The 15,380-nt window shown below is 41.2% G+C and overlaps 1 protein-coding gene across 1 annotated transcript; it reads right to left on the bottom strand.

Moving 5' to 3' along the window:
- Positions 1–4,461: 4,461 nt before the first annotated feature.
- Positions 4,462–5,892, bottom strand: LOC127546529 (T-box transcription factor TBX21-like). Its single transcript, XM_051973590.1, has one exon. The coding sequence runs from the start codon at positions 5,890–5,892 to the stop codon at positions 4,462–4,464; it is 1,431 nt and encodes a 476-aa protein (XP_051829550.1).
- Between the last annotated feature and the right edge of the window lie 9,488 nt (positions 5,893–15,380).

A 15,380-nucleotide genomic window follows, 5' to 3' on the forward strand; every position in this document is an offset into this window, starting at 1 on the left:
GAAATTCTATGATATATCATTATATCATATCATAATATATAATTGTATATTATTGTATATGATATATTCTATTCCTCTATCATATTATGTTAAATTATCATTCTATAAGAAGTTCTATGATATATTACATTACAAGATATATATGGCATAATCTAATCTAATTTTTTATTATGTTATTTTATACTCTATTTTGTTAGTTTATATAATTATTATATTATATATTCTAATATCTCATTATAATACCTAATATTATCATTTTATACAAACTTCTTTGATATATTATATCATATCATATTATATTGGATCATCTTATATTGTAGCATATTTACTATATTATATTAATATATATATAACAAGACATTATATCATATGATATGATAACATAATTTTTATAATTTCTTATTATAATATATGATGTATACTATTATTATGTCATATTATGTTATCATTTTATATGAATACTATATTATGGTAGAATATATGATATATTATTGTATTATATTATGTTATAATATGTTATGTTAATATTCTAAAATGATATATTACATTATATTTTGTATTACACTTATTTGTTTATATTATTTTATTGGATATATTCTATTCTTATATGTTATTTTATCACTCCAAATAAAATTCTATGATATATTATATTATATTTCATTATTTTACACTGTAAGATTTTATATAATTATATATGATATATTCTATTATTATATTACATTATGTTAAATTATTAATCTATATGAAATTCTATGACAAATGTTATATTATACCTTATAAGTTATATAGAATTTAACATAAATTATATATGATATTGTATCATATATTATGTTACATTTAGTTATATATGTTAGTATATAGGAAACATTTTATTTTTATATGATTTTTTAATATGGTGTATTTTTATTCTACATGAAATCCTAGGATATATCACATTATATTAAATTACAACATATGAAATCACATCATAATATTTTATCCTTTTATATTCTGCATTTTTGTATATGATATATTTTATTATCATGGTATATTATCTTTCTTTGTGAAATTCTATCATATATTATTATGTGGTACATTATATTATTTTATATTATTAAGTATACTGTATTCTATCATAATGTGTTATATTATCACTGTAGGATAAATTCTTTCATATATTGTATTTTATATTATAATATTATGTTATTTTATATTATATATTATGAAATATTATATTATATTATTACATATTGTATTTATTATATTATATCACATTATACTTATATTATTCTATTTTTATCATATTATATTATTTTGCATTATTTACTATATATGATTTTATTATTTTTATTTTAATATTATATTTATTATTACATTGTATTAATATGTGTTGTATTTTTGCAATAAGAAATTCTTCATTATATATAGTATTATATTATAGATTATACATTATATATTACATGTCATAAAATTATACTACATTTATTTGTTTATATTGTTATATATGATATATTCTTTTAGTATATGTTATCACAATATGTTATATTTCTTTTTATAGGAAACTCTATGGTATATTGTAGTACATTTTAAAATATTATATGTTATATCACATTACATATTATATAATATAATTATATATAATATTGTATTTATTATATTATGTTATATTATACTTAGTATTTTGTACCACATTATATTTACTATATTATTTTGTATTATTTAATTATATATGATATATTCTATCATCATATTATATTATTATATGTTACATTTTCATTGTATAAGGAATAATTGATATATTATATAATAATATATCAGAATATTAAATATATTTTATCATGTATTACATCATTATATAGAATTTATTATCTTCTCTTCAATTATAGTATGTTCTATTATCATTGTATAAGAAAGTTCATGATATATCCTATTATATTATATATTATATGACACTGAATTTTATTAAATTATGTTATTTTTTTTGTTATTATAAATTCATATATGATATTTCCTATTGTGATATTGTATTCTAATATGTTATATAATGGTTCTATTTCAGGATATATCATATCATATTAGAATATTTAATATTACATTGTGTTATATTATATTATATTTTATATTATTATATGTGATATATTCTATCATAATATGTTATATTATCATTTTATAAGAAATTCAATATTATATGTTATAGAATATTATATTATTATAGGTGATAATATAATATTACATAATATAACATTATACATAATATTATTTACTTGTTATATTCTATTGTCTCATTATAATATTGTATGTTATTTTATCATTGCATAAGAAATTCTATAATATATTTTATTATATATTATAATGTATATTACATTATTCTAATTATATTATTTTATTATATTAAAACATGATTATTATCATTCGATTATAAACGATCATGTATTTTATTGTATCATAATATATTATTTTACAATACAGTAATATATTGTATAATAATAATTGTATTGTATCATGTATAGCATTTTCATTCTGTTTGAGGTTGCTTGCTAGCATTGTATTTTCTTTCTCAGTTTTGTTTAATTTTGATTTGATTTTTCTTGGGAAAGAGGTGATTTTATCCATGTGTGCATATATTGGTAGTGACATCCATTTAACAATTTATTTAACATATATTGCCTAACTTGTCTTCTATGGAGGGAGTGAGGGTCCGCACTCCTCACTCCCTCATCCTCTGCACTTTGAGTCTAAAGGAATGCTTCTTTGCTGGCTGCCAGATGACATGTGTGTGAGTGTCTCCTTGTCTCTGTGAGTGGGTGCCTGTGAGTGGATGTGTCTCTGAGCATGCGTGTGTGGTAGCATGTGCCTCTGTGTGCTTGTGTGTGTTTGTAGATGTCCTAGGTGTCCAAGGGGCTGCTCTTCCTTAGAAGAGGGAATCCCAGGAAAAGTCTGGGATGGTGAAAGGAGCCCCCTGGCCGCTGTAATCATTGTGAGAGAAAGGTGCCATCTCTGAAGTTCTTGGAGCCTCAGGTGAATCTTCTGAGACCGTCTCTGTGAGAGAGGTCCAGATTTCCTGTTGAAGACTTTGGCCTTCTTGGGCTCCGGGGACAGGATTCATTGGCTTGGAGGGCACAGAGGGGAGATAGTCGCTACTGGTCCCCTGCGAAGTTTCTGAGAGACAGCCGGACGCCTCCAGTAGGGAGAACAGATCCTCCTTGGGACTGGGCTCATAAGGCATGGCAAGTAGAGAAGTGGAGGGCCCCATGGCCACATCTTCCAAGCTTGGCAGGCTCCTGCTATTGCTGCTGCTGGGAGTAGATTGAAAGAGAGAATGCAAGGATGGCTGGGACTGCTGTGGGCCACTCCAGAGAACAGGGATCCCGCTGCTGTTACTCGAGGTAGGAGCCTCCTGGACACCCAGCAGGTGGCCAGGATCCTCAGAAGCTGCTACTGAGAAGATGTGGGGGCTGGATGCTGCAGTTATAAGAAGCTGGTCCTGGACTTCTCCAGCATCCCTCCCTGAAGCCTGAGGAGATAAATGTATCTTCTTGGGAGCTCTTTCAGCCAGAGCTGAATCTTCCAGTTCAGTCTGGGTCAAATGGGCCCAGATTTGCTCTTGAGCACTTGGCTCTTCTTGGGTTCCAAGGACAGGTTGCAGAGGTAGTGATGGGTGGCAGTCCCCACTGCTGCCCTGGGAGGGTTCTGCCGGGAATGTGAGCACCTGCAGTAGGTCAAGCAAATTATCTGGATTGGAGCCAGAAGATGCTGCAAGTGGAGCAGTGGAGGACTGCAGGTCAGGATTCACGGCCTCAACTTGCAAAGTTTCCAGGCCATTGCTGTTGCTGCTGCTGGGAGTGGCCTGAAAGAGAGAGTGCAATGGTGGCTGAGGCTCCTGGGAGGCACTCCAGGGAACCGGAATCCCACTCCTGTTGTTAGGGGTAGGAGCCTCTTGGACACCCAGCAGGTGGCCAGGGGCCTCAGAAGCTGCTTCTGAGAAGGTGTTGGGACTGGATGCTGCAGCTGTAAGAAGCTGGTCCTGGGCTTCTCCATCATCCCTCCCTGAAGCCTGAGGAGATAAACGCCTCTTCTTGGGAGCTCTTTCAGCCAGTGATGAATCTTTCAGCTCTGTCTGGGTCAGACGGGCCCAGATTTGCTGTTGATCACTTGGCTCTTCTTGGGCTCCAAGGATAGGCTGCAGAGGTAGAGATGGGTGGCAGTCCCCACTGGTGCCCTGAGAGGGGGCTGCTAGGAATGGGGACGCCTGCAGTAGGGTGAGCAGACCCTCTGGACTGGAGCCATAAGACGCTGCAAGGGGAGCAGTGGAGGGCTGCAGGCCGGGGTTCAGGGCCACAACTTGCAAGGTTGCCAGGCCATTGCTGCTGCTGCTGTTGGGAGTGGAATCAAAATCATAGGACAGGGACTGCTGGGGCTGCTGCATGGCCCAGCAGGCAGCGGGCATCGCGCTGTTCCCCTCCTGCACACCGACATCTTCTGTTACCAGCAGGTCGCCGGGGTCCTCAGACGCTGCTTCGGGGAAGGCGTTGGCGCTGGCTTCTGTAGCTGGAAGCCGCTGGGCCTGCGCTTGTCCATGAGCCCTCGCTGAGGACACGGCGGGGCTGCCTGAGCCACCAGGACACTGACGCCTCTTCTTCGGAGCTCTTTCCCCCGGGCTGCCTCTGGGAAATCTGTCTGGGTCCCTCGAGTGCAGGTTTCCCTGTGAAGCCGCGGCTGTTCCCGGGCCCCGGTGGCGGGCTCCTGGAGCTTTGAGAGCCCGGACTGGAGACAGTCCAGCCTCTGCCCCGGGGAGGTTGGGAGCAGGGACACGGGCTCCCCCGTTCCGGAACCCGTAGCTTCTCGTCTGTCTTGGGAAGGCGTTGCGGCTGCAGAAGTGGGGGGCAGCAGGCTTGGGGGAAGGGCGGCGGCCTGGGCCCAGAATGGTTGGGGGCCCTGGAGCCCGTGGCCGGGGGTAGAGCTTCCCCGGTCCCGGTCTCGACCCTCTGGGAGCAAAGGCCGTTGGCCGGCGGGGGCCGAAGTCGCTTCGGCACAGGGGTCGGCGGCGGCTGCTCCGGGCGGTTGCCCTGCGCTCAAGCTTCTTGCCGAGGGGGCTTCTCTCCGAAAGGCCCTAGCATAGGGATTATGGTCGATTTTGAGGCGGATGATCTCAACGTTGCGATAAGCAGTCACGGCAATGAACTCGGTCTCGGGGAAGGAGAAGATGTGGGTCCGGGAGGGGGAAGCCGGCGCTTCCTGGTCTCCGCAGCCGAGTTCTTCAACGTGGAGCCGGGGCCGATACCTGTGCTGAGACTGGAGCCAGATGGCGCGGCTGGCGCTCTGGGCCGCGGGCTCCGCGTTCGTGAGCCTGAGTGTTTTAAAGGCGACCTCTCGCTGCATCCAGTGGGCGCCCGTGTTGGGGGAGTGTGGGTGCGGATAGAGTTGGTTGCCGGGAACGCTGCTCTCTTCGGGTCCATAGGGAGCCCACTGGGCCTTCTCATAGCGCCAGTGATGCTGATCGGTGCGCACCATGTCCACAAAGACGCGGTAACGGGCCCGGGGCTCCATGCCCCGGATTTGGTAAGCCAGGGAGGGGAACATGGCCCGGCCCGCCCTTTTGAGCAACATTTCGTTCTGCTGCCCATGGAACGTGAGCCACAGGGAATGGTTGCAGAGGACGACTTGGAGTGTTCCGGAGCAAGCGGCGCCGCAGCTGGGGAGCGGAGGCTGGGCTTGCCCGGCTGTGGAGGAGCCGTTCGGCTCGGAGGGATGAGCCGTGACAGGAGAAGGGCCGGGATCCGCGCCCTGCGGGGCGTCGGCAGCGCAGGGGTGCGGGGGCTCGTTCTCAGCTCCCCCACCGTCCGGCTGGGGCTGCCGGGAGGGGCGGCGCTGCCCCGCGGCCCTGCCACTTTGGGCCTTCTTGGCCATAGGCATGGCAGCCTTAGGACGCAGCGGCGCTGTCGGAGGGGAGCGGCGCTTCTGGACCGGCCAAGTTCCGTTTGGGCCTGGCCCAGCAGCAAAGCTTCTGACGCCCGCGCGTTCTCTGGGGAGACTTACCTGCCAACCGCTGGCTTCCGGGGGCACGGAGACACTGCCTGAGCGCCCCGGGACACGCTGGCTCTCTGGATGGTCCTCCGACTCAGGGAAAGTGGCGGCAATCTCTGGGTCCGCCGCGGACACGAGCAGGCCCAAGGGACGGCAGCCTGACAAGGAGGAGTTCTTCTAAGGCCGGGAGGCCAAGGACAGGGAGCTTCCACCAGCTCTGTGGCTAGCTGCCAAATGAGCGCCTTCCCTCCGAGCCTCTCTTTTTATACAGGAGCTGGCTGCCTCCGCCCACGTCATCAAGTGCACCTCCCCCTCCTTACAGGAGACCCCTCTCATTTCCCTTGGTCTGCCTGCGGGCTTCCAACAACCTGCCAATAAAGGTTGGCCTCTCCCTCCCTTCCTCCCACTTTCTTCCCTTCCCCCATTCCTTCCTTCCCTTCCTCTCCCTTGTCTCTTCTCTCCTCCCTTCTCCCTCTCTTTTGTGTTTCTCAACCAATAGGAATCTATCCCAATGGGCCGGTAGAAGAAGTCACGGACAGGTGACATCCCATCTCTCTGACAGCATGTACTTGAAGATTTGGGGGGATTGGGGCAGCTTCAGGCAGGTGATCTAGCCGGTCCTTGGTCTCTTTAATCTCGGCCTGCTTTAGGTCTGGGCGCCTTCACTCTGCCAGAAACGGCCCCTGGCGGGACTCCTCCCTGACCTGCTCTCCCCAAGACTGGCTACGATTGCAATTATTCGACCTTTTAAAGTTGAGTAAAGTTCCCATCAATACAGCCAGCCCTGAACGTCTTTTCTTGGGGACTTGATGAATCCTTCCTTCAGTTTCCTTTTCTAAAACCATTTGGCATTGGCTAAGAAATACAGTAGTTGATCCGTGGAATAGGATAGGCCCACAGGACAAAATAGTCAATCACTCTAGCAATCTAGTGTTTGACAAACCCAAAGACCCCAACTTTTGGCATAAGAATGCACTATTTGACAAAAACTGCTGAGAAAATTGGGAATTAATATGGCAGAAAGTAGTCATTGACCCAAGCTGAACACCACCCATCCAGAGAAGATCAAAATGGGTTCACCATCTAAGCAAAAAGAATGAGAGTATAAATACATTGGAAGAACATAGGCTAGACTGCCTCTCAGACTGTGGAGCAAGAAGGAATTTGTGACCAAATGATTGATCCCCAAATAGAAAATTTTGATTATATCGAGTTCAAAAGCTTTTGTATAAACAAAACGAATGCAGACAAGATTAGAAGGGAAGCAATAAACCAGGAACACATTTTACAGTTAAAATTTCTGAGAAAGGCCTAGGGAATTGTCTCAAATGTATAAAAAATCAAGCCATTCTTCAATTGACAAATGGCCACAGGACAACAACAGACAATTTTCAGAAGAAATTGAACTATTTCTACCCATTAAAAAGGTGTTCCAAATCATTATTGATCAGAGAAATGCAATTAAGACAACTCTGAGATAGCACTACACACGTCCCTCATTGGCTAAGATGACAGGAAATGGCAGTCATGAATGTTGGAGGGGCTGTGGGGAAATCTGGTTAATTTCTCCTTTTAATATTAGATCCTCCAGTGGTAGTGTAAGAATGGAATACTGATATACTGAATAAGATAATTTCTGCATTTGTTTTGTTTGTACAAAAACTTTTCAATTTGATATAATCAAAATTTTCTATTTTGTGGTCAATAGTGATCTCTAGTTCTTCTTTGGTCATAAATTTTTCCCTCTTCCACTGGTTTGAGAGGTAAACTATCCTATGCTCTTCCAATTTATTTAATATCTCTGAATAAGATAATTTCAATCAAAGATTTTGAATTACGTAGGAAAGGCATTTTGATGTATCATTGACAAATTAGCATTTCAGTTGAGAAGAGTTCATTCAAGAAGTTGGAGCAAGAGAGACCTGGAGAAGTGAATGAGACTTGGTTTGTGGAATGAAGAGTTGGAGTACTCAGGACAGCTCCCAACTTGTGCTTATGGTGAGGATATAATTTCTCCTGATTCTCTTCTCTGAAATGGTTGAGGAAAAGACTATATGGCATGATTTGTTCCTGTAACTTTTCTGTGTCCCAAGGATGCAGCAATTTTTAGAAAACACTGATAGGGGTTTTTAAGAACAGAAATTCAAATGCTGACCAAATCAATGAAAGTTTAGGTCCTCTGCTCTCAAGAATTGTTTATACCAGGCTCCTTTCAAGCTCAGTTAAACGCGAGTAGCTCTGAAGCCCTCTGCTGACTGCCAGGAGCTTCTTTTCCATCCTGACAAGAGGTTTCTGAATTTCATCTGAGCCAGTATCAACCAGAGTTGCAATGCGGTTGTATGTCACCCACACTCGAATAATGACCTTCACACCCGCCTGGTCCCGTGCCATAAACTTGTTTTGCCATGAAACTGTGGTATGCTTGAGAGCCATGACCCTACCAAAGGCAATCTTACAGTTGGAGTCGCATCTGCCCTGGCTCCCACATGGGGCCTTTTGTGATTACAGCTGTCCCTCCTCCCAATTCCTTTCCCCAGTCCAAAATAGTAGAATATCCTTCAGGGAGCACTTTAAAATGTACAGAATGCCCTGATGAGCCATTCAGTCAGGTACATGGATCAGACACAACTAGTGATGCCTGGAGCCTAGTAAGCAGGCTCCTTTATGAGAAAGATGAACAATGATAAATGTAACATTAACCATAACAAGGAGCCACAGGTAAGAAGCGCTCTCCATCAGATAGCTTGGGGGTTTTGCTATCAGCACCCTGGAGGAAGCACCCAATCACCGAGATCATAGATCCAAGCATCTCCAAAGTCTTCAACATGGGCAGGGCCCGTTCTACTTGTTTTCTCATTAGTGAAGTCATGTCTGTCTTGAGGTTTGGTATATGACCCGAGGCTGAAGCTAGGGCTGAGACAGAAAGGAGGAACTTGAGAGAAAGCCAGACCTGGAAGGGAACATTATAAGCAGAACAGCTGCTAATCCCTAACCAGAACGAAGTCCTCTGCAGTCTTCCCATCAGCAGGTGCCAGCCAGGTTGCTGAGGTGAGAGGCAGAAGCACTTCCCTAATAGTGTGAGCCGGCAGATATCTCCTGCAAAAGGCTGCCAAGGAGGCTTCTCTTCCATCGAAGAATAAAACCTGTTTTGCCATTGAGTTCAAGTTTTAAAATGATTTGCTTTTGTTGTTGCTGTTGCTTTTGCTTCAAACAAATGTGACCTCAGGCTGCATTTTCCACTGCTGATACAATTTGCACATGACCACACCAGGTTTTTGTCAGCATCTCTACTCACTTGTTCCTGTTTCTCTTCTGCCTTTCTCTGGGAGTTCAGTGGAAAGAGGGGGAAGAAACACATATTATAAAGAAGGAAAAGTGGATTTCTTTCCTACACCTGGGAATAGCTGGAATTGCCTTAAGATGAAACCCAAAATAAACTTTACATAAATGTCCCATGTAGCTTGAGAGCAGGCCTTGTCTTTTAGACATAACTGAACAACACTCTGAATCTCACATCCATTGAGAAAGATTTCTTTTTCAATGATAGCAGCAGCTTCCTAGAGCAGAGGTGTAATCCCTTGTTTCTCCTAGTCAGTATTTTCTTTTCCTTCCATGAGTATTCTCTTTAGCAAATCCCATTTCTTGACCTGGGGAAAACCATTCTCAGGGATTCGTTGCTGGTGTTCATGGGTAAGCACGTCAGGATCTGCTATTAGCTTTTGCAGACAATCCATCATGGCCCTGGCTGTGCTGCTTGTGAGGCTGGAAGAGGCCATTCTCAGCATGTTTCTCCTTCAGGCTACATGGGCAAGCTTAGTCCATAAGCTAATAGGGCAGTGGCTACAGTTCCCGAATAGGGTGAGATAGTATTGGTCTGATCAGCCACAGTCAGACATATTCTACCTTGAACCCAACATAGTAAAGTCAATTTGGTCGTCCAGAACTGTGCTATACTCAGGACTGCCTTCTTAATGGGAAAAGGAAAAAAAAAAAAGGAAAAAAAAAGATTGCAAGTGATCTCTATATCACGCTTACAGGATAATGTAGGAAGGGAAGGTTTCTATAATAAGACTATCTTCCTAAGTCTCAGCCATAATTAGTTATATGTTATATTTTTCATTGTTGATAGTTTACATTTATCCTTTTGAAAATTGCCTATTCATGCCTCTTGACCATTTATGTACTAAGGCTCATATATATGTATATCTAGAAAGATCTAAGAGGATTACATTTGAATGGATTTTGCATTTGCATTGTCCACTCTGGACACCATCTTTTGCATGCAGGTAGGAGCCGAAGACTAGTAGGTTTTGTGCCATGGCTGATTGTGTGGAGGTGACCAAGAAAAATGATTAATCAGTTGGTTGGTTGCTTGACTGGTTGTTGCTCTTTCTTCTCAAAGAAAACCAAACTGACTTTACTATGTTAGGGTCAAGGTAGAGTGGGTCTGACTGTGGCTGATCAGACCAATAGGAGCTCAGAAGGCTCTGCCACAAGTCAAGTACAAATAGTGCACATGAACTTTAGAGTGGAGATGTCTCCAAATTTACACATCTCTAAATCCCAAGTTCATCTAAGCTACTGCAATTCTGCTTTGCTCATAGAACCCAGTGGCTTCCCTGAGGAGGGCACACCACGGTAGGCAGTCCTGTATCAGTGTCTCCCTCATCATGCAATCAATTGCAAAGTTCTTCAGAGAGACCTGGAGAATGTCCTTGTATCACTCTTTCTGAATTCCACCTGAGTACTTGTCTTGTGTGAATTCTCTGGAAAGGAATCTTTCAGCTTTTGAATGTGACCAGCCCATCAGAGTTGGACTCTCTACCGTAAAGTTTGAATGCTTGGCAGTTCAGCTTGAGAAAGGACCTCAGAGTAAGGGACTCTATCCTGCCAGGTGACTTTCAGAATCTTCCTCAGACAAAAGCAATTGAGTTTCCTGGCATGGCGCTGGTACACTGTCTAGGTTTCACAAACATGCAACAATGAAGTCAGCACAAGGTTCTGTAGCCCTTCATTTTGTTAAGTTACTCTAATATCTCTTCTCTCCCACACTTTCTTCTGAAGCCTCCCAAACAATGAGCTATCTCTGGCAAAGTGTTTGTCAACACCATCATCTCTGTGGATGTCCCCAGAAAGTAGACTGCCAAAGAAATTGTCCTTTCCACTCATTCACAATTTCTCCATTTGCTCTGACCAATGGTTTTGATGATGGTTTTATTGGTGTGCCGCTGGCTCTTGGGGAGTCTCTGTTTTCTTAGTGTTTATTGTTAGGCCAAAATTAGCACAAGCAGTAGATTCTAGAGACTGCTGGAGAACTTAGATGGGGTCAGGATGCAGGGAAGGGGCTCTGAAGAAAATGATCAGCTGCAACCTTGCTATGGAGCTCTCCAAGGTTCTAGCAAAACATGGGGAGAAGGTCACTTCAAATTCTTTGTGTGAAGAAGGAAGTGAGAAACATTTCTTTTATATGGTAATCCCTCCTAGAGGATAAGCAAAATATGGAAGATAAGAGCCTCCTTTTGAAGAAAGGTCTGTCTCTTCTCATAAGGCAAGATTTCTCATATCTCTATCAATATGAGAACTGTACTATTGTCTTTTTAAAAAGTAAAATTTTAATTGACTTGATTTCCCTATTTTACCCAAAGTAGAAGTAAGTGACTACTCATGGGAACATTGACCTGCTGTTTCTGACCCAGTTTGATTCACCTTCCCTTTAAGCAACATGGTCCTCTCTCCCCCAACACACACACACATTGGGGATCCACCATATTAATGCCAGAGTACTGACCCTCTGATGGACATAACCCATAATTTCCAAGCTCAAAAGATCCTCTAGTCACAGCTTCCCCAGCAGTAGGGATTATAGTATGAACCACCATCTTTTGGTGAAGTGAGCTTCCAGTGCCCTTTTTAGAATGATCTATCCCAAACCAAATAAATGAAGAAACAGAAAAGTCCTAGAGGAAAAGAACACTGACATACCAGATCTTAAATGTTTTTAAGACCTCAGAATTTGAACAGAACCAGACAGGGGTGGTGGAAATCTGGTTCCAAACAGTGAAATTTCTGTGTCTCTGCTGCCCTCTCCTAGCTTCTGGCTAGAGAACATTCACATCTTAACAGATGCTTCAGATTTTTATTTAAAAGGAGCTAGATACAAGTTCTGCTGCTTATCTAGGTCTGCTGCATTTGGAAAACAAACTTCACACCACGCTCCCTGGAACCACCATGCTGAGCCATTGAAACAGTGGGACTCGGTCATTCTCTCCCCATACTTACATGGAAAGCAGATCCCTCCCCAAGGGAGGAAACAAAAAGCCACATTTGCCCTGGCATGCAGATCCCACCTATAAGCTGGGTGAAGTTCTAAGGTCCCAATTTCTCCTTCCTCAATGACATTTATTTTTATAATAGAATAAGCTGCTTCAGGGTGTATTTGGCAATCTAAAAAGTATTCTTGCACCCTTCCATTAGGCAGAAATTAGAGGCAAAATAAGGCATAGCAGGCCAGTGAAAACTAAATTAAGACATCTTTTCAAAATGATTCCTTATACCTACATTAATTATTGTAAGAGAACACAGAGAAAACTTGCACATTGTAAGACAATAGAATGAGTTGTTTTCTGTCCATCAATATCACCTCTCTATGCAACTGTTAAAGCATTATGCACAGACACAATCCATTAAATTCACTTGACAATTAGGGACAGGAAAGTCTATGTCTGGGACTCAAAAGGTGATATCACCAGATTCTGATTGATAGTTATTCTGAGGGCTTGAAGAGAGGGTTCTGCTGTACCCTGGGGAAGTTGGGAATATTTCTTTCTCATCATCCTTCAGCTCTGCTCCATTTCCTTTACATCTGCATTCACCACTATCAGAAGCCTGTAAGTTGCCACCACAGTTGTTGACAGTGGTATCTCAAATTTGTCTTAATTTGCATTTCTCTGATAAATAATGACTTGGAGCATCTTTTGAAATGGTTAGAAATAGTTTCAATTTCTTCATCTGAGAATTGTCTGTTCATATCCTTTGATCATTTATCCATTGGACAACGACCATGCCTCCTTATTAACATAAGTATGCTTTCTAGTGACCTCCCTTGGGGTGGGGGTAGGAGTGGGGGGTGGGAGTGGGGGAGGCTCTTTTCCAAGTATCTGCCCCATTTCAGGTAGAAAATGAAAGTTACTATTTTAGCCCTCTATTGTAATACTAACCCTATTTCCAGGTCACAGGGACTTCTTCACTGAAATTATGATCGAGTCGCATATGGATCCTTAGTCCAATTTAGCAGCAATATATTATGTCCAGGCTAGCTTTGCGGAGGGGGGAGGGGCTCAGAATCAGTCAGAGTGAGGATCAGTCAAAGTCCTTGATCTTTATGAGGAGAAGTGAAGGAGGCAGGCAAGCTGCCCCTGGGCTTGCCAAAGATGAATCCTGGACTAAGGAGTCTGGAGCCTGAAGTCCTCTCTCCTCAGCATGCTGTGGTAGAGAGACTCTGACCCTTTCCCTCCATGCTCCAATCCTTGCTTACAATTACCTCACCACATCACATTCAGCAAGCTCCAATCGTGGGGAGAGCCATCGCATCATCATATCATATAGAACTATGACCTCACATTAAGCATATAATTAGCCTCAAGTGCTCTGCTGCAAGCCTGTATCAATAACTGTGCCTTTCAGAGTTCCAGCTCTCTACAATACTCCACATCTGCAGTCTTCCCATCAGCAGGTGCCAGCCAAAATGCTGAGGTGAGAGGCAAAAGCACTTTGCTTGGCACATGACCACACTGCAATTTTATAAGCTTCTCTACTCCTTTGTTCTTCTTTCTCTTCTGCCTTTCTCTGGGAGTTCAGTGGAAGGAGGGGGAAGAAGCACATATTATAAAGAAGGAAAAGTCGATTGCTTTCCTACACCTAGGAATAACTATGCTGCCTTAAGTGAAGCCCAAAGTAAGCTTTCCAGACATGCCCCATGTAACTTGGGAGCAGATCTTGGCTTTCAGATACAACTGAACAACACTCTGGATGGAACATCCAGATGAGAAAGATTTTTTCAAGTGAAAAAATTCACTTGAAATTCTATGATATATTATATTATATCTTATCATATTCATGTTACATTATATTATAGTTTATTATATTTATTATATTATATCATATTATATTTATTATATGATGTTATAGGAAATGATATTACATATTATATATTTTATTATTTTATTGTTTCATAATATAATATGTATACATACTATTATTACATTATATTATAATATGTTATATTATCATTGTATCTGAAATTGTATGATATATTATATTATCATATAATGTATGATTATATTATGGTATGATGTGTATATTAGCATTATATAAGTAATTCTTTTCTATATTATATTATTTTCTATTACATTCATTAGTATATATCATGACATGTGATATATTCTAATATGTTATAGTATCATTATATATGTAATTATATGATATATCATATTATATCATATGATACTGTAATGACCACGTATTTAAAATCAGCCGGAATCAGGAATTCAGGTTAAGGGAAAAATATTCAATATTTATTGAAGTGAAGAGATGAATAAGGTTTGCGATAGCAAATATAGGTAAGAAAGATTGCGATAGCAATATGGGCAGTTGCAACAGGAAGCCAGCTAACAGAGAGAGATCTGAGCTGAGCAAACCATCGCAATAGCAATGCCAAAAGTCTCTCCTTCCCCTTCCTTTTCCACTCCCCTGCCTCCACCCACCAAAATCGTCATTTCCCATACAACACATCAGGACTTGCACAAAGAGTGGGCGGGGGCCATTCTTTCTTCAAGCTTATATATTAATAGATTATGGTCCAATTACTATTTAGCCTCATGTGCTTGGGACCTCAGTGCATCAACTCAAGCCTCAGCCCATTACAGGAAACCATCTGCCAAGGGAAAGTCAAGAACTATATGAGCAAAATTACAAAACACTTTCCACACAAATAAAGTCAGATCTAAACAACTGGGAAAATATCAAGTGCTCATGGATAGGTGGAGTGAGTACAAGACTACCTAAACTAAACTATTTAGTGTTATACCAATCACAATCCCAATAAACTATTTTACTGACCTATAAAAAAATAAGAAAAAAATAATCTGGAAGAAAAAAGGTCAAGAATTTCAAGTGGATTACGGAAAAAAAGAAAGGAAAAGAAAGCAAATGATGGTGGCCTAACAGTAGTAATGGTCCTCAAAACCATTTGGTATTGGCTAAAAAGAAATACTAGTTGATCAGTAGAATGGGTTAGGTTCATAAGATAAAATATTCCATAACTACAGCAATCTAGTTTTTGACAAACCCAAAGAGCCCACCTTTTGGGATAAGAATTC

This window comes from Antechinus flavipes, chromosome 2, assembly GCF_016432865.1.
Source record: "Antechinus flavipes isolate AdamAnt ecotype Samford, QLD, Australia chromosome 2, AdamAnt_v2, whole genome shotgun sequence".
Taxonomy (NCBI): domain Eukaryota; kingdom Metazoa; phylum Chordata; class Mammalia; order Dasyuromorphia; family Dasyuridae; genus Antechinus; species Antechinus flavipes.